The 24,528-nt window shown below is 49.9% G+C and overlaps 1 protein-coding gene across 2 annotated transcripts in view; it reads left to right on the forward strand.

The window, feature by feature from the left end:
• The window catches only part of Clic6 (chloride intracellular channel 6), a 48,728-nt gene that overhangs the window by 12,719 nt on the left and 11,481 nt on the right, over positions 1-24,528 (forward strand). For both annotated transcript variants that reach the window (XM_042259561.2, XM_076549227.1), the window contains exons 2-3: positions 23,256-23,365; positions 23,931-24,056. In XM_042259561.2, the coding sequence (XP_042115495.1) occupies positions 23,256-23,365; positions 23,931-24,056 (236 nt within the window). The remainder of the gene's footprint in view (positions 1-23,255; positions 23,366-23,930; positions 24,057-24,528) is intronic.

Raw genomic sequence — 24,528 nt, forward strand, 5'->3', positions numbered from 1 at the left:
GTTCCTCTGACGTCCCGTCGGTACTCAACTTTCCCCACGGCGTCCCCACTCCGGTCGTTATCAAACACTTTGAGTCCTAAAGGTGGAAAATGATGGTGTTGTTGTTGAAGTCATGTTTCTGTTTATGATGCAGCCGGGGGAGGCTGAATCTCCCGCCTCCTGCTTCCTGTGGCTGAGTGTGTAGGTCCTTTGTCTGATTTTCAAACAGGCTTTGGTCTTATTCTTTTCTCCTGGAGGAATCGATGTCTGTCTTCCTATGTGCTCCACTTACTTTCATGGGAATGTGTGGACTGTGGACAGGGGTGACCTGATCTCATGGTCATTTCTTGTCATCGGATACTTGGGAATCAGTGTAGGCTACTCCGGCCTGGATGTCTCTCATTTCATTTGCTGCAATATTTAAGTACTCTTTGGTGCGTTATACTCCGTAACTTCTTAAATGCCTAGGGGTTCCCTCTTCCATCCTTGATTTCTCCATTTGGTTCTAATTAGCACCTAATTAGAATATTGGACAAGCAGAGGGGTGGGACTGGGGTGATACCCGGAGCCACCCTGCCGAGTGCTTGATGCTTATGCTTTGCTCTCTTTTTTCGGACACGGGATCCAGCAGCCCAGCAGGGAGAAGTCCACTGTGCCTCTTTACCAGTGTCCTGGGCCTTGTCTCTGGTAGGACCCCTATTGCATCTCAAGCCACAGTAGGATGAGGGGAGGAGATAAGGGGTCAGAGCAGGGTGACCGCTGTTCCCATCCCGGAGTTGAGGCACACACAGTGCTCTGATGTGAATCTGGAGTAATGGGCAAGGTACTGGCTACATCACAGCCATCAGGGGTGTGGGAGCTTCCTGGAACAAAGGCGTGCTTGGTCTGGATATGCAGAAAATTAACACTGTTTCTGGTGCCTTTGGTGTCAGGACCTTGGAGGCCAGTTCAAAGAAACCTGGGAAGATGTGATCTTCCCCCCAACTTTGTTTTCTTTGTTTGAGCTCCAAGCTGAAGGCCTCCTATGCTGTTCCCATGAATAATCAGACTGGATGAAGTCTTAGGTTGCACTCAAGGGCTTCTCGGCAATCATTGAATTCTCCGAGCAGAATTCAACACTTAAGAAAACTCAAAGGCAGCAGCAATCAGATCTGAGGGGCCAGTCTTTGTTCATTGACATTTTAACCAATATATTACGACTCTGAGTTGTAAGCGGTAGCCATGATGGGAGATTTGCTGCAGATCGTGGGGGCTGCTAAGGTGAGAGCTGTGTATGTAGCTCTTCCCATCACTGGATGTGAGAACACAAATCCACCACTCTTCGACATTGCTCTGCTGTGTTCAAATTAGTCAAGGGCTGAGTCTGTGAACTCTTGTAGTGTGGTGGATTAAATATGACTCATTACCTGCCTTTTTCTTTTAGGCTACCAACCAGCTCCCAAATCACGACACAGAGACTTATTAGTTTTGAATGCTCGGCCTAGCTTGGGCTCGTTTCTGGCTAACTCTTTTAACTTAACCTGTTCTCTTTATCTACCTCTTGCTTTAGACTTTTTACCTTTGAAGGCTTTTTACTTTCTTTCCTTCTGTGTATCTGACTTTCACTGCTTCTCACGTCTGGTTGGCTGGCGGCTGCCTGGCTCCTGGCCCCAGGTGTCTCCCTCATTCTCTCCTCTCATTCTTTTTCTACAGAGCCTAGATTGCTCTGACTTTTTCTCTCTGCCCGTCAGCCCCGCCTATCCTTTCTCTGCCTAGCTATTGGCTGTTCAGCTTTTTATTAGACCAATCAGGTGCCTTAGGCAGCAACACATATTTTCATAATTAAACAAATGAAACATAAAGAAATGTAACACGGGGCTGGAGAGACGGCTCAGAGGTTAAGAGCACCGACTGCTCTCCCAGAGGTCCTGAGTTCAATTCCCAGCACCCACATGGTGGCTCACAACCACCTGTGATGAGATCTGGCACCCTCTTCTGTATACATAATAAATAAATAAATTTAAAAAAAAGAAAAGAAATGTAACACATCCTTGCCTAGTTAAATATTCCACAACATGACTCTGTATTCCGCGGTGTGTTGGCTACTGAGAAGTAGGAATTGGTTTACCTCCCTCTGAATCTGACTGGACCCTTTTAACCCACATGGTGACTGGTAGAATATGATGCCTACAATGCTGTCGTTGGCAGTCCAGGTCCAGCCTGGGTGTTTTGTTTTTGTTTTTGTTTTTGTTTTTTGGCTTCTTAAAGGAATTGAAACAAATGCTCAAACAGATTGCAAAAGTAGCCATGAAACTATTACAGTGGACTACATGAGTGAGGGTACGCAAGGGCCATGATTATTGTTGGGGCTTCCTTTTTTGGGGTTCAAGACGATCAAGTGTTTGGTTGCTACGGGGTGTATCATGGGCGGCTCTCTATTTTGATTGATGATCTTAGATTATGTAAACCTTTGCCCACTGTCCCTTCCCATGATGCATCTGATGTCCATACTCTGCACATCCAACTATGCATAAGCGTAAGATAAATAAACATGAGGCCAATAGGAGATTCTCCTAAAAGTTTGCTCAGATAACACAGTTTGTCTTATATACACACCAGTCTAGGCCAGGTTGGCCCAGTGTCTGTAGTTCCCATGTTTGTTTTAGGATGCTTTGAATAGAAATGGGGCATTATCAAGGAGCTGCCAAGGGGGGAGCAACTTACTTCCATTGTGAAAACCAGATATACATGTAGCTCAGTGCAGGTGTAGATCAGTTCAGGCGGGGTCCTCGGTTGCTAAGGGGTTGCTAGGCACATTGTTCACAGAGAGGTATGTGCATTATGTGCAGGTAAGGGTCGAAGGCTGCCAGATGCATTTTTAGGAGGTGGATGTGTGCACAGCCCAAGGCAAGGGTAGCCCCAGGTTGCGGTTCCCGTATCTGACTATCTCAGGGCTAGCTGCTTTGTTACTGTCCAAAGCTGCATCACTTCCGCCCATCCGCTGGCACTCCTGAGGTCACCGCACTGGAGAGGCCCCCTTCAGGCAGTCCACTTGACGGTCCCAGCTGAGCTCAGCCTTACAGCTCCATCCACGGGGCACCGAGCACCCGTGTGGAGCTGCGTCATCTTTCCCACAAGTCGTCCATGCACCCACCCGTTGCCTGCTGAGTGACTGTGTCAATGCCCGGTTGGGTGCAAACGTCACTTGGTCAGCTGCGTCTAAACCACCTAACAGGACTAAGGAGAAGACTCAGAGAGTAAGAAAGCACTTGCTGTGCGAAGCTGGAAACCGGAGCTGGATGTCTGGATCCCACCAGGCGGCAGGGGAGAACTCCAGAGGAACTGTCTCCAGACTTCCGCGTGCATGTGTGCACAGTGCATACACAAGTACTAGTTCTAAACTATCAGGAGATACAGCAAAACAATCACTTTAGACTCCTAATTCTAGGATACTTCGTCACGTGGCAGTTGGTGATGGGTACGTGTAAGCTCACGTCTTCTCTAGGCTGGTCAAATATGAGCAGATAAAGAAGGCCGGGCCCAGATGGGAGGGCTGGCATGGGCAGGGGCAGTGGTGGGGCGGTGTGCAGAGGGGGAGGCTCCCTGCCACAGTCAGCCTTTCTATTTGGTCTCTGCATATTTTCCCCTTGCAGTCAGCCTAGGGATTGAAACACCCTGTCACTCAAGAACTTATAGCAGAGGGTGTGTAACAGCGGGCTGCATTATGAAGCAGGCTTTCAGAACAAGGTGTTCCTTTGTTGAAATAATTCCTTGTGAGAATTTTACAAGGAAATAAGCTTTCCATCTCCATGTAAAAGCTCTGGCTGGTATTGGGCCATATTATTAACTAAGGATTAAAAATAGCCCTGCGTTCTCCGAGCTTAATTCATATAAGGAAAAAAAAATGTCAAGGGACATTTCATTTGTTCGCTTGCTTTTCATGGCTTGGCTTTACTTGCTGTGACAAGGAACCCCAGCATCACTGAGCATTTGAGGGCCGAAAGCTATGTGGTTAGGTGATTAAGCTATGTGGGTCAACTCCTTGATCTCACTAATAATGAATTAATTGTTACAACAGTTGACACGAATAAATACCATACACAGTTTAGAATACATTTAGGATTAGGGGGCTATTTGAAAAGGTAATGTCTGGGTCTCGTAGTCTTGATGTCTAAAGTGTATTTAGGAGTGGAGTAGTGCTGAATGGAACCAGTTCTGAGTTAAATGGGGAGGGGTCTTTTGTCCTAATAGAGCAGAATTCCTGAGTAGCTGCAGACACATTTGACCAATAGTGAATAGATGAGGCACCAGGGTCCCCTACAGGGCTGGTTCACTGTGCAGACTTTTATTTGAGGGGAAAAAACAAAAAACACTACACTTGTTTTTTTTTCCTAAAATAAACCTTGCTTACTTAGGACACTTTTCCCTTTTATGGTCTTAAAAGAAGTATGACCCATAATATTTGTGTCATAGTATTGTCAAACAGGATAGTCCATAATATTTGTGCGGTGGGATCGTCAAACAGGATGGTGAACAATATCGAGGGTGTGGGGTGGATCTGAGGCCACCGCGGCCTTTCCTTCCCCTCCTCCTCGGGTGGCAGGTGCCTGCCCATCCAGCTATTAGCTTCCTCTGTAAGGAGCCTCATTTCTACCTGGGTTTGGTTGGTTGTTGTTGTCCTAGCTGGAGTAGACAAGGGACAGAGGGACACAGAGCCAACCAGGTGGTGTCTGCTGCTGTTAGCCAGGGTCCCATCCGCCCGCCTCTCTAAAGAAGCCAGAGACATTCCAAGGTGTCTGCAGACTTCTTCCTGTGCCATGCCCCCCTTCTCAACTTCAGGGTGGCCTGCTTGGGTCACCCCAGGCGCTCTATCCTGTTCCTGACCGAGGAGGGGATAAGAGAGTGGAAGGTGCTGGTGCAGACTGTGGAGGAAGGTGGAGATGGTGCAGAGCCAAACAAAGCTGTGGTAGAGGGGACCATGCCCGAGAGGAGGGGCCTTGGTGGGGCGCTCTCAGCAGTAAGGCCGTGGAACGGCTGGCCCTCAGTCTGGATGAGACTCACAAACAGGGATTCTAGGACTTGATCTGAGAAATCACATTCTGAGGGCTGATGCCAGCATCTCCCCAGAGCCCTGAATTGATTTCATGGTCCCTGTAAAGGTGTTCTTGTCCCCTCCAGCAATGGTGAGCTTAGTTGGTGAATGTAGACAGTATGTATAAGTTGTTGCTGTGGACCTTGTCAAAGAAGATAATTCTCTACAGCGTTGTCTCCATGAAGAAAGTCAGTACATGAATTCTACTCATTCCACTCATATTGGATTATAGATCCTCTGCTAATGCTTGTCTCCTAAGAGGCATCCATGTACACTTCTGTGTGAGAGTTTAAGCCTGAAGTCCCGATTTTCAGCACTCTAAGCTACAGAGCACCATACTTGGGTGATTAGCTTTTAGATTTGTTAACTATTAATAAAACCTTTGCTGCTTGCACCAATGGTGTCTCAATAAGCAAATGAGAAGAATGATAAACCTTCCTGTTACTATTCAGTTCACTCACAAGGACAAGTTCATAGACTGTGTTTGGCTGTTTCTCGAACATTCTCCACCGTGGGTGGGAGCTCCGGGTGTTCTCAAGGGGACCAGAAACCCGGTCAGGAAAAGAGGAAAGCAAGTTAAATTCCAGAAGCTGATGCTCTTCTGAGTGGGCTTGCCCTCTCTGCAGAAGCCGATGCTCTTCTGAGTGGGCTTGCCCTCTCTGCAGAAGCTGATGCTCTTCTGAGTGGGCTTGCCCTCTCTCCGGAAGCTGGCGCTCATCTGAGTGGGTTTGCCCTCTCTCCGGAAGCTGGCGCTCATCTGAGTGGGCATGACCTCTCTTCCGATGCTGCTGTCACTGTCCCCTTGACCTTGAAGATTCGCTGATAGTGCCCAGTGTCTCTATCCAGAGTCCTCAGAGGCTGGGAAAAGGCATTGAATGGCCAGATCCAGAGTTACAGACACTTGGGAACCTCCATGTCGGTGTTGGGAACTGAAATCTGGTCCTCTGGGAGAGCAGCAAGTGCTCTTAACCACTGAGTCATCCCTTCATCCTCTAAAGCTTTATTTTTAAAAATAACGAGTATTTTTAAAATAATGTGGGTCCAAGGGAAGCGTTGCCTTCACTCTTGTCCTCAAAGCCGCCTTGCTTCCTTTCTTCCTTCCTTCCTTCCTTCCTTCCTTCCTTCCTTCCTTCCTTCCTCCTTCTCCTCCTCCTGCTCCTCCCCCTACTTTGGTTTTTTTTTTTTTTGTTTGTTTGTTGTTTTTTTTTTGAGACAGGGTTTCTCTGTGTAGCCCTGGCTGTCCTGGAACTAACTCTGTAGACCAGCCCCATCCTTGTTTTGTGAGACAGGGTCTCCCCCTGGGACACGTGGCTTTTGGAGCGGGCTAGGGTGGTTAGCCAGTGAACCCCAGGGATTTGCCCCTCTCCACCTCTCCAGCACTGGGTGTGCCACTGTGTCTGGCTCTTGTGTGGCTGTTAGGGTTGAACTAGGGTCCTCACACTTGAGTCTTCAGTACTTGATGGACAGCTGTCACCCTAGATCCGTACCTTATATTTTCTGAGTAAATTTTCTTTCGTTGAACCAGCTTGGGGATGAGACGGGGCAAAACCATGCTCACCTCTGCGCTCCCTTCTTATGATGCCTGTTGGGGGAAGGAGTCCTCTGGGGCAGGTCCTACCGATGACGGTGTTACTGTGGGTTTGGCCAGAGACTGGCTCCAGGCATCCAATGTGCTCAATGGGATCAGAGGATGTACAAGGCCAGGCCGGGCAGGCGGAGGTGTGTAGCCCACTGTAAAGTTACCAGTCCCTAAGACCAACACTCCACCTTGAAATTCCTAGCGAATTCTCATTTTCTGTCTACGTGGATGCCTTTATTTTAGCGACACATTGACGTGAACCCTTCCAGAGGTACACAAACAAGGAATTCACTATTTATTCCAATAGGATCTTCCTTTCCAATAACTCAAGGCTTTCCGTGGGCATTGGGGGTTGGTAAAGTGGGGGCAGTTCTTTTGAGGTTCAGAAGGAGAGTCCAGGGTCCCCTTTGTCTTCTTTGGTCCAGGGAAAGCTCTGACCCCGCCCCCCTCTCCCCCTGGGAGTCTCCTTGGCCCAGGGAAAGCTCCGCCCCCGCCCCCCTCTCCCCCGGGGAGTCCCTTGTTTCCTCTACCTGTCCCTGGGTCTCCCTGTAGGGGGAGGGTAGACTGGGAGGAGGGCATGGACTCGCTGGCTCTCCAGGTCCTTTTTGGTCTCACACAACTCCAGTGTCATAGACCGACTTTTGAAAAGATTCCCCCCACTTCTCTCCACCAAGTCCCTCCCTGACACCCCACCCCCTTCCCCTGGATCCACTCCTCCATTTCTCTTCAGAAAAGAGCAGGCCTCCCAGGGATATCAACCAAACATGGTGTATCACGTTACAGTAAGACTAGGCACATACCCCCATATCAAGGCTGCATGAGGCAACCCAATAAGAGGAAAGGGTCCCCAAAGCAGCTAAAAGAGTCAGAGACACCCCCACTCTCGTGGTTAGGAGATCCCCAAGGACACCAAGCTACACAGCCATAACATATATTCAGAGGACCCAGGTGAGACCCAGGCAGGCTCCCTGATGGTCACTTCAGGCTCTGTGAGCCCCTATGAGCCCTGGTTAGGTGATATTGTGAGGGCCATGTTCTTGTGGTGTCCTTGACCCCTCTGCCTCCTAAGGACAAAGCCTCTCTGATGACCAGTATGCTAGGCCTAGGGCAAAGACACTCTTACAAAGATGGTTCCAGTCCTGAACCCAGCTCCACACACGTTTTTTGACGGGCACCACCCTCATTCACCAGCACAGACTGGCTATGAGCATGCCCTGTGGTGTGCCCCATGGTGGCTGGGGCCTTCTTCTGGGGGCTGTGGCTGCTGGAGATTTTTTCCTCTGTATTTGCTTCTCTAGGTTTGGTGGAGGTTTTCAGATAAGAGCCTGTCCCTGTGTCTCTGTCATTTCCTCGGAGGCCCTGTCATCTCTGATGCCCCCTTTGCACAGCACGAGAGCATTCTCTTCCCTACATCTGCCACACAAACACATCTGACAGCGTTGTGAGCTGTCCAGGGCAGCTCTCGTGGGTTCAGGGAGCATTATGGAGGTGAGACCAATTCAGCTTCCTGGCCCCATTAGAAAAGACTCTTACGTTGTTTTCCAAGCCTGTATCTTGTTGAAGGTCCCAGAAGGAACATCTCCAGGGGTGTCCAACCTTCTGATATTGTCACGTGATGTTGACATTCACCTGTAGCATGAATCTTAAAGAGTCTTGTTAATAAAAAAAAACCTGGGGCCAGGTATTGGGGTGAATGCTGGAAGATCAGAGAAGCAGAACAAGCCACAGCTACCTCACCTTGCCAGTTCCTCAGCTGATCCTGTTTCCTCAGACTGGAAGCTTCTGAGTCCTCATCCCAATGGATCTCAGCTGAACTGATACTGCTCGAAAGCCTGAATGCTTAAAAGCTTCTAGTTTCTGGTCCTCACGCCTTATATATCTTTCTGCTTTCTGTCATCACTCCCTGGGATTAAAGGCTCACTTTCTGGGATTAAAGGCATGAGTCACCATGCCTGGCTGTTTCCAATGTGGCCTTGAACCCACAGAGATTCAGAGGGATTTCTGCCTCTGGAATGCTAGGATTAAAGGTGTGTGCTACCACTGCCTATCCTCTATGTTTAATATTGTGACTGTTCTCTTCTCTGACCCTAGATAAGTTTATTAGCATGCACAATATTTTGGGGAACACAATACCACCACATTCACCAACCTGTTGGCCTGCGTGCATAGCTATCCTGAGATTCCTGGGTACTGAACACCATGGTTGGATGTATATTTTTGCAAACAAAAGATACTTCAGGGGGTTGAGGTTGGCATGAGCTGGGTCCTTTGTTGGCCCAACTCCCAGGCTCTGTGGGTGAGAGTACAGCACTGTACGACACCTGCCTGTGCAGCAGCTTCTTGGGTGGGTGTGCCATCCGATCACAGCCAGGGTTACCCCCACATCCGATCACAGCTGGGGTTACCCCCACATTCCATCACAGCCGGGGTTACCCCCACATCCCATCACAGCCGGGGTTACCCCCACATCCCATCACAGCCGGGGTTACCCCCACATCCCATTTCCCTCTTGGAACAGACTCTGTCTCTCCTATGTGATTATTTTCTGCTACTGTATCTCAAAGTATTTGCAAGTTGTTCTGAGCATGAAGTGAGATTTCCCCCACTTTCTTTAAATTCTAGTTCCCCAAGACTTTTTGATAAAAAAAAAAATACCTGGAAATAATGGTGATTCTTGGGAAGTGGACTCACCCGGGTTGAAACCAGGATATGGAACAGATAGGTCTGGAAAATGGCAGCCCTCACCTCACAGGGTATCCATGTGTCTATTTGCACGTGGAAGTCAAGGTAACTCACTGCCAGACCCTGGGCAGCTGTAACCGCTTCATGGTGCGCAATGAGTTTGAGGCATGGACGCCTAGTATGTCATCCCGCTTGGAAAACATGCATCTTGGCATGGTTTGCTCCATGCCTGGGTTTCAGACAATGATGTCAAGCTGATCCCAGGTCAGGGGAACCCTGAAACAGGGTCAGCCCCTTCCTCCTCTATTCCCAAGGATGAGGGTGGGGATGGAGGGCCTGCCAAAGAAAGCATGTGACATGGAGAAGACTTCCTTCTGGCTCAGCCAGTGTGTGAGCTGGTGTGTGTGTGTGTGAGTCAGTGTGTCAGCCGGTGTGTGTGTGTGTGTGTCAGCCGGCGGGCGTGTGTGTGTGTGTGTGTGTGTCAGCCGGTGTGTGTGTGTGTGTGTGTGTGTGTGTCCGCCGGTGTGTGTGTGTGTGTGTGTGTGTGTGTGTGTGTGTGTGTGTGTGTCAGCCGGCGTGTGTCAGCCGGTGTGTCGGCCTTGGCCAGCTCGCTGTGTTTCTCCTTGTTTAGCACCAGCCGACCCCACTGGGCCTGAGCCAGGCCTTCTCCTGGTGTCGGTCGAGCCAGGCCAGTGGGGGGGGGGCGGCGGAGGAGTGAGCTTCCAGATAATTCTGTATTGTCTGAAGCGTCCTGAAATGCTCCATTTGAACCGTCAACACCTACAGAGTGGTGCTGTCTTGGCTGACAAAGAACTCTGAAGTCTTGTGTATTAGTCATCCTGACCCAGAACCCTTGACTGTACAAGGATTTAACTATTGCAAGAGGTCAAGTGACATTTGACTGTTAAAAGTGGAAAAACACTCCTCTGGGATGGCGTTCTAGCAGCAGTTTGTGGTCGCCCCTGCTCCCAAATACCATACTGTTTTTGTAAAAGTCACGACTGATTTTCTGCTTTGAAAGCTTACCATCACCTTCTGGAATATTCTACCTGACATGATGTCACCCTTGCCAGGTTGACCTCTGCTCCTTCTCACCAGGAGAACCACAGCGGGTTTGTTCCTAAAGCTTGTGAAACCTGGCATTTCGGCTTAGTCAAACGGGCTTCTTTGAAAATCTGAGTGTCAACGGACACAAGGTTGACACAGCCTGGGGTTCTGAAACGTGAAGCTGTAGACAGACGTGACTAAATTACATGGAAACAGAACCCCACCTCCCCCTGATGTCACCAGGCTTGGGGTCACACAGTCACCTCTCTCTTCCTTACCATCATTCTGTTAGCACTCGGAGATGTTCATTTGTTTGGGGGTTTTTGTTTTGTTTTTATTCTGGTCAGAGTTCTTCCATTAAGGAAGACAACTTCAGGATAAATTACCCTATTGACTTGACATAGCTCTTGTTCTAGCCATTGAAACGAAGCAAAACTTGTCAAGGACGACGCCCCTCATGAGCTCCATTAAGAACTTCAATCCATGCCGGGCGGCGGTGGCACACGCCTTTAATCCCAGCACTCGGGAGGCAGAGCCAGGAGGATCTCTGTGAGTTCGAGGCCAGCCTGGGCTACAGAGTGAGATCCAGGACAGGCTTCAAAACAACACGGAGAAACCCTGTCTTAAAAAAAAAAAAAAAAAAAAAAAGAATTTCAATCCAAGGAGCAAATGAGCAAATAACCGCCCGTGCTGCTGAACTTATTTGGTGACCGTCCTTCAGAGTTCCAGTGACCAGCTGCAGTCATTAGCACACGGTTTCGAAATGCTGCGGCACAGTTTGGTCAGGGATCTGGCAAGTGTGTCTCTAGAAAATGGAATTTATGAAGAAGGGACGAGAGTGTCCACCCGTCTTCCCACTCCCTAACACCTGTGATGAGGTGGCCTCTAGGAGGGTGTAGAGGGGTCTTGTTTGCTGCATGTGCGAAGAAACTCACCGAGACTATCCTCTCCCAGGAACATTAGCACCCTTATGTGAGGGGGCCTCCGGAAAGCCACTGCTCGGAAGCATCATTTTTCTTTCTACATAGCTCTCCGAGATTCAGGCTTGCACACCAGGTTAGAGGAACATGTTTTAGGTAGATTCTTCCGAATCTCACAGATTTTTATCATGTCGGTGATCATCGCCTCCTACACAAAGAGTTAACAACAGAGCACTGGTTTCTACCATCTTTTCACACTAAACAGAGAGCATTCCTAAACCCACACAGCCCCAATCCAATCCCTGCCACCTATAACTTCCCTTAAGAACCCTTAAGAGACTTCTGATTTCCTGAGGAACAAAGGTTGCTGTAGATTCGCCAGCTCCCAGCGGACAAGAACTTCATACACTGGCCACTGAAATCAACCCGAGTACCTTGGAGGCCCCTGGTCCTTTTCCTTCTGTTAATAAGAAGCTCTGGGCCTTTCATCTGCATAGAACTTGTAAACATCACAGAGGAAAATGGAGAGAGCAGGATCCCCCCCCCCCCCCCCCCCCCCCCCCCCGCCGACTCCCCGGAGCCGGAAGCTATTCATGTCTGAGGAAATTTGTGAATGAGCAAGGAAGTTCTGACCAAATGGAGAAAGCTGCATTTGAAGACAGAGTTTCTGTCATGTGGTATGCCCTGCCCAGCATATGGCCCGTCCCTCTGTGCTGGTCTATGCTCCGCCCTGTCTCCACCCTCCAATTTCAATGAGAGTCAAGAAATAATGAACAAATCTGGAACTGGTATTTTCTTAACAAACTGTCCACGATCCACCTGCTGGCCTCAAGATATATTTTTAATAGCACACTGTGAGGGCCCAGGTGTGTCTGTGGTGGGGTGTCAACAGCATGGAGGACAGAAAGACTATGTCCCTTTGATAGCTTTCAGCAGAATATTAGAAGGGGTGTTGGGTAGGGAGGGCATTTTATTCTAGTTTTTCTGGACTTTCTGGATTTATTATTTTTTTCCCTATGGGTCTGTGGTATAGACACATGTACCTGTGTGGTGTATGCCCTTGCCCATGGTGCCATGTGTGGTGTGTGCCCTTGCCCATGGTGCCATGTGTGGTGTGCACCCTTGTCCATGGTGACATGTGTGGTATGTACCCTTGCCCGTGGTGATATGTTTGGTGTGTGCCCATGGTGCCATGTGTGGTGGTGACGTGTGGAGGCTGGAGGTGGTCATCAGTTTTCCTCTATTGATCTCCTCTTTATGTTTTGAGAAGTGTATGTGCTCACCGAACTTCGAGCTCACCGATGTGGCTGGCCACCGAGCCCCACATACCCGCTCATCTCTGCCCCCAGCACTGGGGTTTGTGTGTGTGAATGGATTCCAACTTTTCACGTGGGGATTGGGGACCTGAACTCAGGTCTCCATGCTCTCACAGTGAGCCCTTTACTGAATGATCCGTCTCCCCAGCCATACAAGTGATTGTTTAACACTGAAATCCTGCGTAGAAGGACACTCCCCCAAGTTCTGAGGACACCTGGGTGAGCAGCCACCTAAAGGGGTTAAATCCCAGCTACATCTCCGGTCAGGGCCATTTCCTGAGGGCTGTGGTGCAGTCACGAGGTACACATGAAAATATATCTTCTCACCACTAGGGGGCACCAATGCCCTTCCGGAGCTGTCCTGTGGCTAGGTCTCAGGCTGTGAATCCAGCTAGAAAATCCATCTTCTTCCAGAGGGGATGTGGAGGAGCAAACAGGTCTCCTGGGTGGACACCAAAGCAGTTTTGGGAGTTCTGGAGTTCACACAGAAGGGCTGGCCTCTCAGCTTGGGACCAAGGAAGCTTGCTAATCTTCCTTGGCGCCTGTGGCCATTACACAAATCTCTGGAGAGTTTCTAGAAACAGGCTAAGTTCCCTCGCTGTCACGGGTTGCCCTTCTCCCTGACTTACTGTGGCTCACCTGCCAGACTGTCTCTAGCAAAGGTTTGGATTTCCGATCGGACGTTCAGCCCTAGAGCATTCGGCTTCTGTCGTAACAGATTCCCAGGATCCAGAGAGCGTAAGCAAGCCCGGTTTGTTATCTTACCGCTTTGCTGGTCCCAGCATGATGGTGTTTTGTTGTTGGCTGTTTTTTGACTCTTTGTTCTTTGGTCTTTTGGGGGCCCACCACCCAGCTCCCAAATAAATCACACACGGAGGCTTATTGTTTGTTATGAATGCCCGGCCTTGGCTTGGCTTGTTGCTAGCCTGCTTTTCTTAATTATCCTGTCTACTGTTTACCTCTGGGCTTTTCCCATTCTCTTACTTCTGTATATCTTACTTTCACTCTTACTCCGTGGCTGGCTGGGTGGCTGAGTGGCTGGCCCCTGGCGTCCTCCTCTCCTTATTCTCTCCTCCTTCTTCTGCTCTCTTTCTCCTTCTATTTATCCTCTCTGCCTGGCAGCCCCACCTATCCTTTCTCCTACCTCACTATTGGCCATTCAGCTCGTTATTAGACATCAGGTGTTTTAGACAGACAAAGTAACACAACTTCACAGAGTTAAACAAATGCAACATAAAAGAATGCAACACATCTTTGCACCATTAAACAAATGTTCCACAGCACAAACAAATGTAACACATCTTAAACTAATATTCCACAACAGCGTCTGGCTGGCATCAGAAGGGCTGGTTTCCTTCGAGGCTCTAGGGGACATTCCACATTCTTTCTTCTCCAGCTACTGGAGGCCACTGGCTCTCCCGGACTCGTGACCCCTGCTTCAACACGTTAGAGCTAATAATCTCATCTCTGACTCTCCTTCCCTGGTAGAAACTCTCCTCAAACAGCCAGAGGAAGGCTGCACTTGCAGAAACCCACGTGATTAGATTGGACCATCTTAATCACGCAGGATAGCTCCTGCATCTTAAAATTCATCACGTGGGTAGTGTTCACACAGACCTCTCTGCCTAGCAAGGTAATGTGTTCAGAGGTGCTGTGTATTAGGATGCTGGCGTCTTTAAAGGGTCACCCCCCCCCCATCTATTGTACCAGTAGATTGTCTTCCAGCTTATTTTCCCACATTTTTGTCCTTGTCAATCAATGGTAGAAAGAGTGGTGGCCACCTGCTTGGAAAGCCAGTTGGGGAATATTTCCCAGGCTTCTCTTGGAATTGAGGCTGGCAATGGATGCTTTCTCAGATATAAAATGGGAAGGGCAATCTGAAAGGTCTAGGTTAAGGAATGACTTCGTTTAGTACCCAGTACTCTTTCTGTTTCTACTGAACACACTTTTCCCCTCCTGAGACAGGGTTTCTCTGTGTAGTTTTGGTGCCTGTCCTGGATCTTGCTCTGTAGACCAGGCTGGTCTCGAACTCACAGAGGTCCGCCTGGCTCTGCCTCCCGAGTGCTGGAATTAAAGGCGTGCACCACCACCGCCCAGCCTACCGAACACTCTTTATGGCCAGTGGGGCAGTGGTTTTACTTGCTTTAAAAAAACTTCAGACCCAAACTCCTTGGCTGGCCACACGAAGGATGCAGCCCCAGGCTGTGGTGGCCTGGAACGGAGCAGACTCCACGGGTGTCCCTGAGGAGACTGTGTCCTTGCCTGCCCTGTTGGAAACTGAGTGGGGACAGGGGCACAGCTTTTGTAGGGCTCCCTCCTCTTTGCTTGTGGTGCCAACCCTGCAGGGTCAGTTCCCACATGAGAGTGTGGGGGTTCCATGTTAATCAAGCAGGGACACTTGCATCCAGGGGTGGGGGTGGGGTTACAAAGTCGACCTCATTGCCCTTTTCCTGGCTTGTGAAAGTTTCCTGCTGAGGGCAAAGGGGATATATACCATTTATGAGCCCCAAAGTGCCCACCAGGGCTGTCCAGTGTCTCCCTCCCACCGTTTCAGCACACAGGATGGCACAGCTGAGCCCTCTCCAACTGCAGCAACCTCTGAGCATCTCATCTGCTTCTGATATGTTCTCTCTCTCTCTCTCTCTCTCTCTCTCTCTCTCTCTCTCTCTCTCTCTCTCTCTCTCTCTCTCCCCCGAGACAGGGTTTCTCTGTGTACTTTTGGTGCCTGTCCTGGATCTCGCTCTGTAGACCAGGCTGGCCTCGAACTCACAGAGATTCACCTGGCTTTGCCTCCTGAGTGCTGGGATTAAAGGTGTGCGGCCACCACCACCCGCCCGGCTTCTTATTGTCGCTATGACTCTTGCAAGTCACCTCCAATTCTCCAATGACAGGGATGAGGAAAACAATCCAGAAAGCATCACTCATCTCCAGAAGGGCGCTGGTGAGGGCAGAGGAAGGGACAGATGTCTTCCCCATTTGTCTAGCAGCAGGAGATGAACTGCATACCCACTAGCTGGGTCCTTTGATTCAAATCCCGATGCATGGCCCTGGGCAGGTTCCTCTCCCTGCGTCTTAACTTTCTCACCTATAAGTGGAAATAGCAAAAGTACCTGTAGCCACCAAGGTCCTTGTTAGGATCGACTGTTGTGATTTAAGTAGCATGCTTCAGTTAATGGGACAGAATAAGTGCCGCGTATGTCCAAGTCCCTCTCATGGTCACGGTCACTGCCATCACCATCAATATTTCACAGTGTGACTGTTTAGTTCATAATCCCATCGGTAAAAGACAGGGGTGGGGGTGGGCTTCTCAGGGCCTCAGGCTTGTTCGGAGGAGATGCACCTAGCTAGGCACCCTCTTAGGATGGAGGTGAGAGCTATAGCCCAAGGTAACCCGTGTAGCCGACACAGGTCTCCTGAGCCCCAGCTTCCTCAGAGAAGACACCTACCAGGGGGCTGCCTGTCTCTCACCCACTGCCAACAGTGTCAGGAACTCGTGCAAGCTTTTCCTACTTAGTGTGGACAGGGATTCTGGTTTAACTCAGGGAGCCCCCTGGAGGACCAAAGAGAAACGGAGGCCTTTGGGCTTTGAGAAGAGGGCCTCCTTCCCAGCCTGCTTGTGTGGTGGCCACCTGAGGGCTTGCTTCATTGGTCCAGCTCAGCAGAAGACAGGCCCAGAGCATGTGGGGCCGCCCGGAGAGCTGACTTCGGGTGAGCTTCTGTGCAGGCTTTGGCTGTTGTCCAAGCTGTCTGTTAAGGTCCTGCCTCCTTCCTGCACCCCACACAGGTCTCTCTCATTTGTCTGCTCACCCTCCGTGGGAGCTGATGGGTCCTGGCTGTGGAGTCTGGGGCCACCTCCTCAGCATCACCGTCAGCTGTGGAATCTGAGGTGTTCTCCCATGTAGATGTTCTGTGGGGGAGCGTGAAGGCCTGCTTCTGGGTGACCTAGGGGGACCTTAGTCACGCCCTCCCCTCAAAAATGAGAAACTGCCCAGGTGGTTGGGGGGAAGCTGTCCCAGCCTGCCTGGAACTCACAGGGGGGAGACTAATGATAAACTCAGGGCAGTCCTGGGTACACCAGCGAGCTGACTCCTGCTCGGGTTGCCCCGGTACTAACCCAAGTCACGAAGTAGACAAGCCTTTTATGAGCACCGTGTCACATCTTCCCTTGGGCTCATCAGTCCTGCCGTGGTCAAGGTGTGCAGAGCTCTGCACCTGTCCTCAGTGGACCCCGTACCAAAAGGTCAGGGTGACCTCTGACTTGAGTGCCAGCCCAGAGCCCCGCCTCTTGGCTTCCTGGCTAAATATTTACTTGTTTTTTTCTATTAAGGACCTTTGAATTTTCCCCCAGAGTAGGTATAGGATGGGTGACTTGTTCAGAGAGAGAAAAATCCGTTTCCCTAAGGAGGACGTGGGCTGGCATGAAAATCACACTAATTGAGGCTTGTTATGAAGTACCCTAAATTCCATAATTGTCTGTTCTGATGGGCTCAGGTTTGGGAGAAGAACGAGGCTGCTGCTGATAATAGCAGTAATAGCTCTTTATTGGGCCCCAAGATGTTTAAGCATATCAGTGATTTTATCCCTGCCCCCACCCGTGTGTGTGTGTGTGTGTGTGTGTGTGTGTGTGCACATATGAGGTGAGCACATGTGAACGTGTGTATGCATAGGTGTGGAAGCCCGAAGTAAACCTCAGCTGGTGCCTCAGGTGCTGCCTGCCTTGTTTTTTCAGATAGGATTTCTCATTGTTCTGGAACTTTCCAAATAGGCTCTCTGGCCTGCCAGGGAGTCCTAGAGACCTTTTTCTCTCTATTTCACAGAACCAGGATTGCAAGCATGAATTGCATCATGCCTGGCTTCTGAAATATGTGGGATCTAGAGGACCAAACCATGGTCCCTGTGCATTCAAAGCAAGCACTTTCCACACTGACAAAAATCTTTGTTTTTAAAGATGAGAAAATGAGCCAGGCAGCAGTGGCGCACGCCTTTAATCCCAGCACTCAGGAGGCAGAGCCAGGCGGATCTCTGTGAGTTCAAGGCCAGCCTGGTCTACAGAGTGAGATCCAGGACAGGCACCAAAACAACACGGAGAAACCCTGTCTCAAGAGGGGGAGAGAGAGGGAGGGAAAGAGGGAGAAAGAGAGGAGAGAGAGGGGGGAGAGAGAGAGAGAGAGAGAGAGAGAGAGAGAGAGAGAGAGAGAGAGAGAGAGAGAGAGAGAGAGAGAGAGAGAGATGCTCAAGGAACACAAATAAGTTGACCAAGGCTACACAGTCCTCAGCAATAGGGCTAAAATCTTTTGTTCCCCGCTCCGTTCCCTCTTCCCATCACTTTTGATCATATTTCAGAGAAACTTGGTGCTGCTTAGAAATGGAGATGCCAGGCTAGGGAGATGGATGGCTCAGCGGGTAACGAGCTAGCCATGAAAGCAGGAGGACCTGAGTTCGGATCCCCAGCATCCATGTAAAAATATGGGTACCACAGTGCACATCTGGAACATCAGCACTGTGGGATGCAGACAGACAGATCCCAGGGGCTCAATTAGTGAGGGACCCTGTCTCAAGAAACTAATGTGGGAAAGCCATTGAAGGAAGTCAGCCAGCGTCAACTTTTCACTATCACTTGTACACTTGCATGGGCAAGCCCACACACGTGTGTATGTGCACACACACACACACACACACACACACACACACACACACACATACATGGGGGGAGTAAATTAGAAACAAGTAAATTAGGATCACGAAGAGTATTGAAACTGTTTTCAGAATCACAGAACAGTCAAGATGTCTCGGATTCCAACACTGCAGCCATGGCCGTCACCGTTCCACCGGGAGCCGGGGGCTGAGGTGGCTCGGGAGGACCTTTTGACTGTCTCTCAGCCCTTTTGTTTCCTTCCCTCCCACCTCCTAGTCTCCTTCCTCGTGGTAGAGGTGACCCAGCACGCCACAGTTCTCTGCAGTGAACGTGTGTGTGGGTTTACACAGGCCCAGAAACTCACAGCTGTGGATGCGGCAGAAGGATCAGGGAGGCCCCTCGGGGTGCTCCCGGGGGGCACTGGTCCAACCACGTCACTGCCAGCAGTCTCCCAGTCACTGTTAGGAGTCCTCTTTGCTGGCCACTGCTAGTGCCTGTGAGAATGACCAGCACAAGGGACAGACAGGGTCCCTGGCTCCACCAAGGCTTAGAGGGACCTCAGCCCTCCCTGAAAGGCCCAGCGGGACAGTCCCCATGCATCCTGAAAGGCCCCCACCCAGGAGTGGGACCATCTTTAATGTCCCACAGAACAGACACACAGTGGGGTTCAGGGAGGATTCTTGCTCATGTGCTCTGTCTCTCTTGACCCCATAAGTGACGCTATCCAACATGTTCCGATGTAGCAAGAAGGTCCTCGGCAGGGGCTGGCACCTCCACACTGGACTGCTCAGCCTCCGGGACTATGAGAAATGAATGTTTTGACATTCTTCATGACCCAACCTCTGGGATTCCATGACAGCAGCAGAAAACCAACCAACCCAGCTAGTTCCAGCTGGTTTTCCACCTCACTCCCTCTGAGATGACTCCGATCAGCCGTATCAAACTTCCTTCCGACCTGTACCTCTTCTGAACACCCACGGTCTCTATTAAGCCTAAAGTTCCCTTGTCCCCTGGACAAGGAACGACAACCCAGTGTTTCTTATTATCTCTCTTCAGAGGCCTGCAAAGGAGCCATATTTACCCTCTGATCCCTCCACCTCACTCCGAGTCCCTTCTAACCCCTGTAAGGGCCAGGAGACCCCTGCATCCAGGAGACATGTGGCATCTGGGCATCAGAAAAAGAACGAGGAGGACATCAACTCACCAGGTCCTCTGAAAGCAGCAGCTGCCGTCACCGTGGTGGAAAATGGCAGTGTGGCTGCCACCTGTCCTGCTAGGGGAGCGGGTTCTCAACCTGTGGGTCACAAAACCCTTTAAGGGCTGCATATCAGATACGCTGCATATCAAATATTTATGTCATGATTAAAACAGTAGCAAAATTACAGTTATGAGGTAGCAACAAAACAGTTTTGTGGTTGGGGGTCACACCACATGAGGAACTGGATTAAAGGGTCGCAGTGTCAGGGAGGTTGAGGACCAGCGCTCTAGGGCATCAGAGAGGTCATTTGCTTAAAAGAAAAAAAGCTTACAGGGAGCAAACCTCTCTTTCCACAAATTCTGGGTAGAGAAAGTGTGACAGATTAGTGGGGGAGGATCTGGGTTTTGGAGGCTCTGGGGCAGAGAGGATCTGTTCACCGATGCATTGCTGGCTAGATCCTTCCTGCCCACACCTTGGGGTCCCTTGAGTAGATGCAGGCCAGGGACCAGAAGTGCTATTGCATCCCGAAGGCCAGGGCAGACACCATTTGCAAAGGAAGCTCCTGAGAACAGGCCGGAGATGTGCTTGCTCTGCTCCGAGACCTGCCATAGAAGATGCCCCCCCCAGAATGCAACCTGAAAGGCAAACAAGAGGCCGCTCTGGCTTTTCAGTGTCTGAGTCTTTGCTGAAAACGGGGCGGGGGGGGGGGGGGAGAAAAAACCACTCCAATTTCTCAAGCTACTTAATTTGATTTAATCAGAAATGTGGACCTACAAAAACTTCCCCTGCAGGCTGAGAACCCTGCTGAGAAATCTCAGCCCAGAGTGCAATTAGCCAGAGAGAATTACCAACATTGGGAAATAAAACTCCGTATGCTAGAGCCTCCCAATTATGGGGACACTGTCAGTTATTCACTCGGAATATATATGTATTTATCCCATCATCTTGTCGGGTTAATGACACAAGCAAGGCGGTCCACTCCCATTATTGCTCAATAATGGACCACGGAGATGGCGTATCTTCGCCCTTATTTTTGCTGGCACATCCTCGCACTGAAGCGCATTAAAGTAATAAAATTAAGCAAGGCGTCCTTGTCCCTCCCACCATGTTCCCGTAACCCCCTCATTTACAGCAGACTGAGCTAGAAAGAAAGTTTTAGAGCAATTTAAGATGAGGCAACGTTGGATATGTAAATCCTGTTTTATTGGCACTTGGGGCAGCCAGCTAAGATGCCTAGCAGCCTTCAGTTTATGGGCTCCTCTGGGTTGGGATAATCCAATGTCAAGGTCACACGGGGGATCATGGGTAGTTAAGCATTTCTTCATTGTCTTTCCACCATGAGCTTTGTGGCTGTGAGGATCATTCTCTCGCCTTCAGACTGGGTGTTTCGTCAGCTGCAAATCTGTTAGGGAGCCCCCCCAAACTTGAGGGGTTTTAAATTGTGTGTGTGTGTGTGTGTGTACATGCATGTGCAAATGTGTACATGTGTTAGCACCCATGGAAGCCGAAGGTTGACCTTGGTGTCTGCTTGGTGTCTTGCTCTCCACCTTATTTTTCCAAGCAGGAGCGCATGCTGTCCCTGGAGCTCACCATGAGTCCTGGAGATCTCTCTGTCTCCATCTCCTTGGAGTGGGATTACAAGCACTGGCCACTCTGGCTTCCTTTCACACGAGTTCTGCGGATCAAACTCAGGTCCTCACGCATGCACACATAGCAAGCATTTACCAACTGAACTATCTCTGTGATAGTAAAACCCAAAGTTTTTATGAAGTTGAATGACAAAGGCAATTCTTATATTTTTTAGAAATGTACTGTTCCTGGATATTTTATATTTGAATTTCCACCAAAGGCAGCAGCTGCCAGGGTTGAGGAAGAGGTGAGGACAATCCTGAGGGAAACCATGGGCGTGAGTGTGAGAGCACCAGCAAGAGGGGAGAGCAGATCCGCCTGTGTGATCCAGCTCTTCTCCAGGTGCTGTGGTGGGAGACGGTGCGGGCCAGAGAGGATTTAGGAACAGAACACATTGTCCTGTGAGCTTCAGACACACTATAGAACAGGAGGCCCATGGTTCGGCGGGGCTTTGCCTCCTTCACAGTGAGCTATGACCAGGTCCAGGGGCCAAGATTGGAGGAGAACCATCACGCCACGCCACGGAACTTCTAGACGTTATTGAGCTCAGTGGAGCTATTATAAAAATAAGAGGCTTAAAAGCCGGTGAGCAAGTCAGGGCTGGCCAGACGGCACATCCCTGCGCTCTCCTCTCCCTCGTCCTCTGCCTGGTCTGACTGTGCCCAAACCTGCAACAGGAAAGGGAATGGAGAACAGGCTTCCAGGCACCAGGCGCTGGGGATTCTATGCAGCTTATCTGTGCTGCAGAATAGAGAGTGGGGGGCCAGGGCAACAATGTGGTGGGGTCCCTGCAGGGGTGCCCTCAGGTGAGTGAGGCAGGACAGTGTTTCAGGGTCACGTGCCGTGGGATTGTGAAGAATACTGGGGGGGGGGGACTGTATCACAACGGCTGCCTTGTCAGTTACTGGACCATCAAAAAAATGTCACTGACTACCTGGGGGAGCTCCCAGATTCCAGCCTCCTAATAGGCAGAATAGCAAGTAAATGTCAGCTGCAGGAAGGGAGGCCTGGGCTTGGGCGGGCGGGGGGGGGGGGGGGGGGGGAGGGATGGATATAGAACCCAGGCATGGAGCTTAGGGGACTCCAGATTCAGCAGTCTGCGTCAGCTGGCGACTCTTGCTGTGACTTAAGTTCAGCTTGAGTGGCTGGTACCTTTAGAAACAGAACTGTCGTCCCTTTTCCTCTTAACTCGTGGGAATATCCATTCCTGGGTGTTTGCTCCGTAATTTACCATTGATAACCCCTCCAGGTGGTGCACACACAGAGTACTCTTACTTCTCTGGGGTTGTTCGGAGCCATTTTTCCTTTCTTTTCTTCACAACAAACAAGCAGCCGACTTCGCCTCATGCCCTCCATATACACGGCACTGTTTTCTCCTCAGTTTTCTTTCTTTCTTTCTTTCTTTCTTTCTTTCTTTCTTTCTTTCTTTCTTTCTTTCTTTCTTTCTTTCTTTCCTTCCTTCCTTCCTTCCTTCCTTCCTTCTTTTTCTTTCTTCTTTTTATTTATTTATTTATTTATTTTATTTTGGAGACAGGGTTTCTCTGTGTAACAGTCCTAGCTGTCCTGGAACTCACTCTGTAGCCCAGGCTGGCCTCAAACTCATAGGCATCCACCTGCCTCTGCCTCCCAAGTGCTGGGATTAAAGGCATGTGCCACCACTGCCCGTATTCTTCTCAATTTTCTTATGACTCTAGTTGGCAGAAATAGACCTGAGGGGTGGAATATGGCTATTTTTGCCCTTCAAGAGTAATTTCGCCAGGTGGTGGTGGCATATACCTTTAATCCCAGCACTTGGGAGGTAGAGCCATGATCATGAATCCTGGCAATGAGTGTTAGTCTATTTCTGTTGCTATAACAAAATATCTGAGGTTGGAGAGCATATAAAGACTTAACTCACATGCATGACATTGGCTAAAAGAAAAGTCCTCCATGGCTTTGTTACCATCTACTAGGTCCCGGATTTGTTTTTTGTACAAATTTTTAAAACAAGATTTATCTATTTTTATTTTATGTGTGCATTTGTCGGCATGTATATGGACTGTGTGCATGCAGTGCCCACGAGGGCCAGTAGAGAGAGCCTGACCACCTGGAACTGGAGTTATAGATGGTTTCGAGCTGTGTGGATGCTGAGAACTGTGACTGCTGACGTCTGTCATTGTGAGACTGGGTCAGATAAAAATCTCTTTCTTGTGCTCCCAGGCTGGTTACGACGGCGAGAGCATCGGGAACTGCCCGTTTTCTCAGCGTCTCTTTATGATCCTCTGGCTAAAGGGTGTCATATTCAATGTAACAACAGTGGACCTGAAGAGGTGAGACCAGGCTTCTGTGCCATCGAAATAACTGGACCTACTTCCCTGCAAGCAGCAACACACCCTGTCATGCACACACACACACACACACACACACACACACACACACACACACACACGCTGAGAGTCATATAATGGTATGCTCATCCTTAGTCAGGAGCCTGGATGAAGACCGAGCGCTAGCCCAGTGGTATGGTTTATGTGGAACTCGGGGGCTACAGGAAGGAGTAGGCGTTGGGGGCCAGGGAGGGCCTGCTTTTCCTTGTTACCCAGCAGCTGTGTGCCTCCCAGAAGCCTGCCTGAGCACTGTTCCTGACTGATAACACTGGCGAGTTAACTTTCCCACCTCTGCAGCCAGAAAGGGGGTTGCAGAGGGGTGAGTCCACCCATCATTTCTTAGGGCATTCCTTGGCTTTGGTCTTTAGCAAGCCACCTTGTTAATTTGGGGGCCACTTTGAAATCCTCAAGGGTTGTACCTCTTAAATGGTGAGGGCACAACTAAGCCTTGGCCATGACTCTAGATGCCCAAGACCATCCATGCCGACCGCTGTTCCCTTCTACCTAGGAAGCCTGCAGACCTTCAGAACCTGGCTCCTGGGACAAATCCTCCTTTCATGACTTTTGATGGCGAAGTCAAGACGGACGTGAATAAGATTGAGGAGTTCTTAGAGGAGAAGTTAGTCCCCCCAAGGTAGGCCTCCTAGAACGGACCCTCACGACCTTGCTGATGCGTTTCTCCTTGGTCATGCACAGTACACGGTACGTTTCCAGAGGAAACGGCCAGGTTAGACACCTTGAGTTAAGATGGACTCTGCTTCTGGTTTGGCTTCATTCCTGTCTCTGTGATGAAAACATCCTGACCAAAAGCAGCTTAGGGGAGGAAAAGATCTGTTTTCTCACAGTTCCAGGTCGTACTCCGTGATTGCAGGGTAGGATGTAAGCCAGCTAGCCACATCACGTTCACAACCAAGAGCAGAGAGAAGTCCATGCTGATACTTGCCACTATTATTCCTGCCCGACACAGTCCTAGGGAATGGTGCCTCCCACAGTGGACTGGATCTTCTTGTATCAATTAACAATCAAGTCATACTCACAGGCCAATCTGATCTAGACAGCTCCTCAGCTGAGGCTACCCTCTCAGGTGATTCTAGATTGTGGCAAAT

Source organism: Peromyscus maniculatus, chromosome 12 (assembly GCF_049852395.1).
Source record: "Peromyscus maniculatus bairdii isolate BWxNUB_F1_BW_parent chromosome 12, HU_Pman_BW_mat_3.1, whole genome shotgun sequence".
In the NCBI taxonomy this organism is placed as follows: domain Eukaryota; kingdom Metazoa; phylum Chordata; class Mammalia; order Rodentia; family Cricetidae; genus Peromyscus; species Peromyscus maniculatus.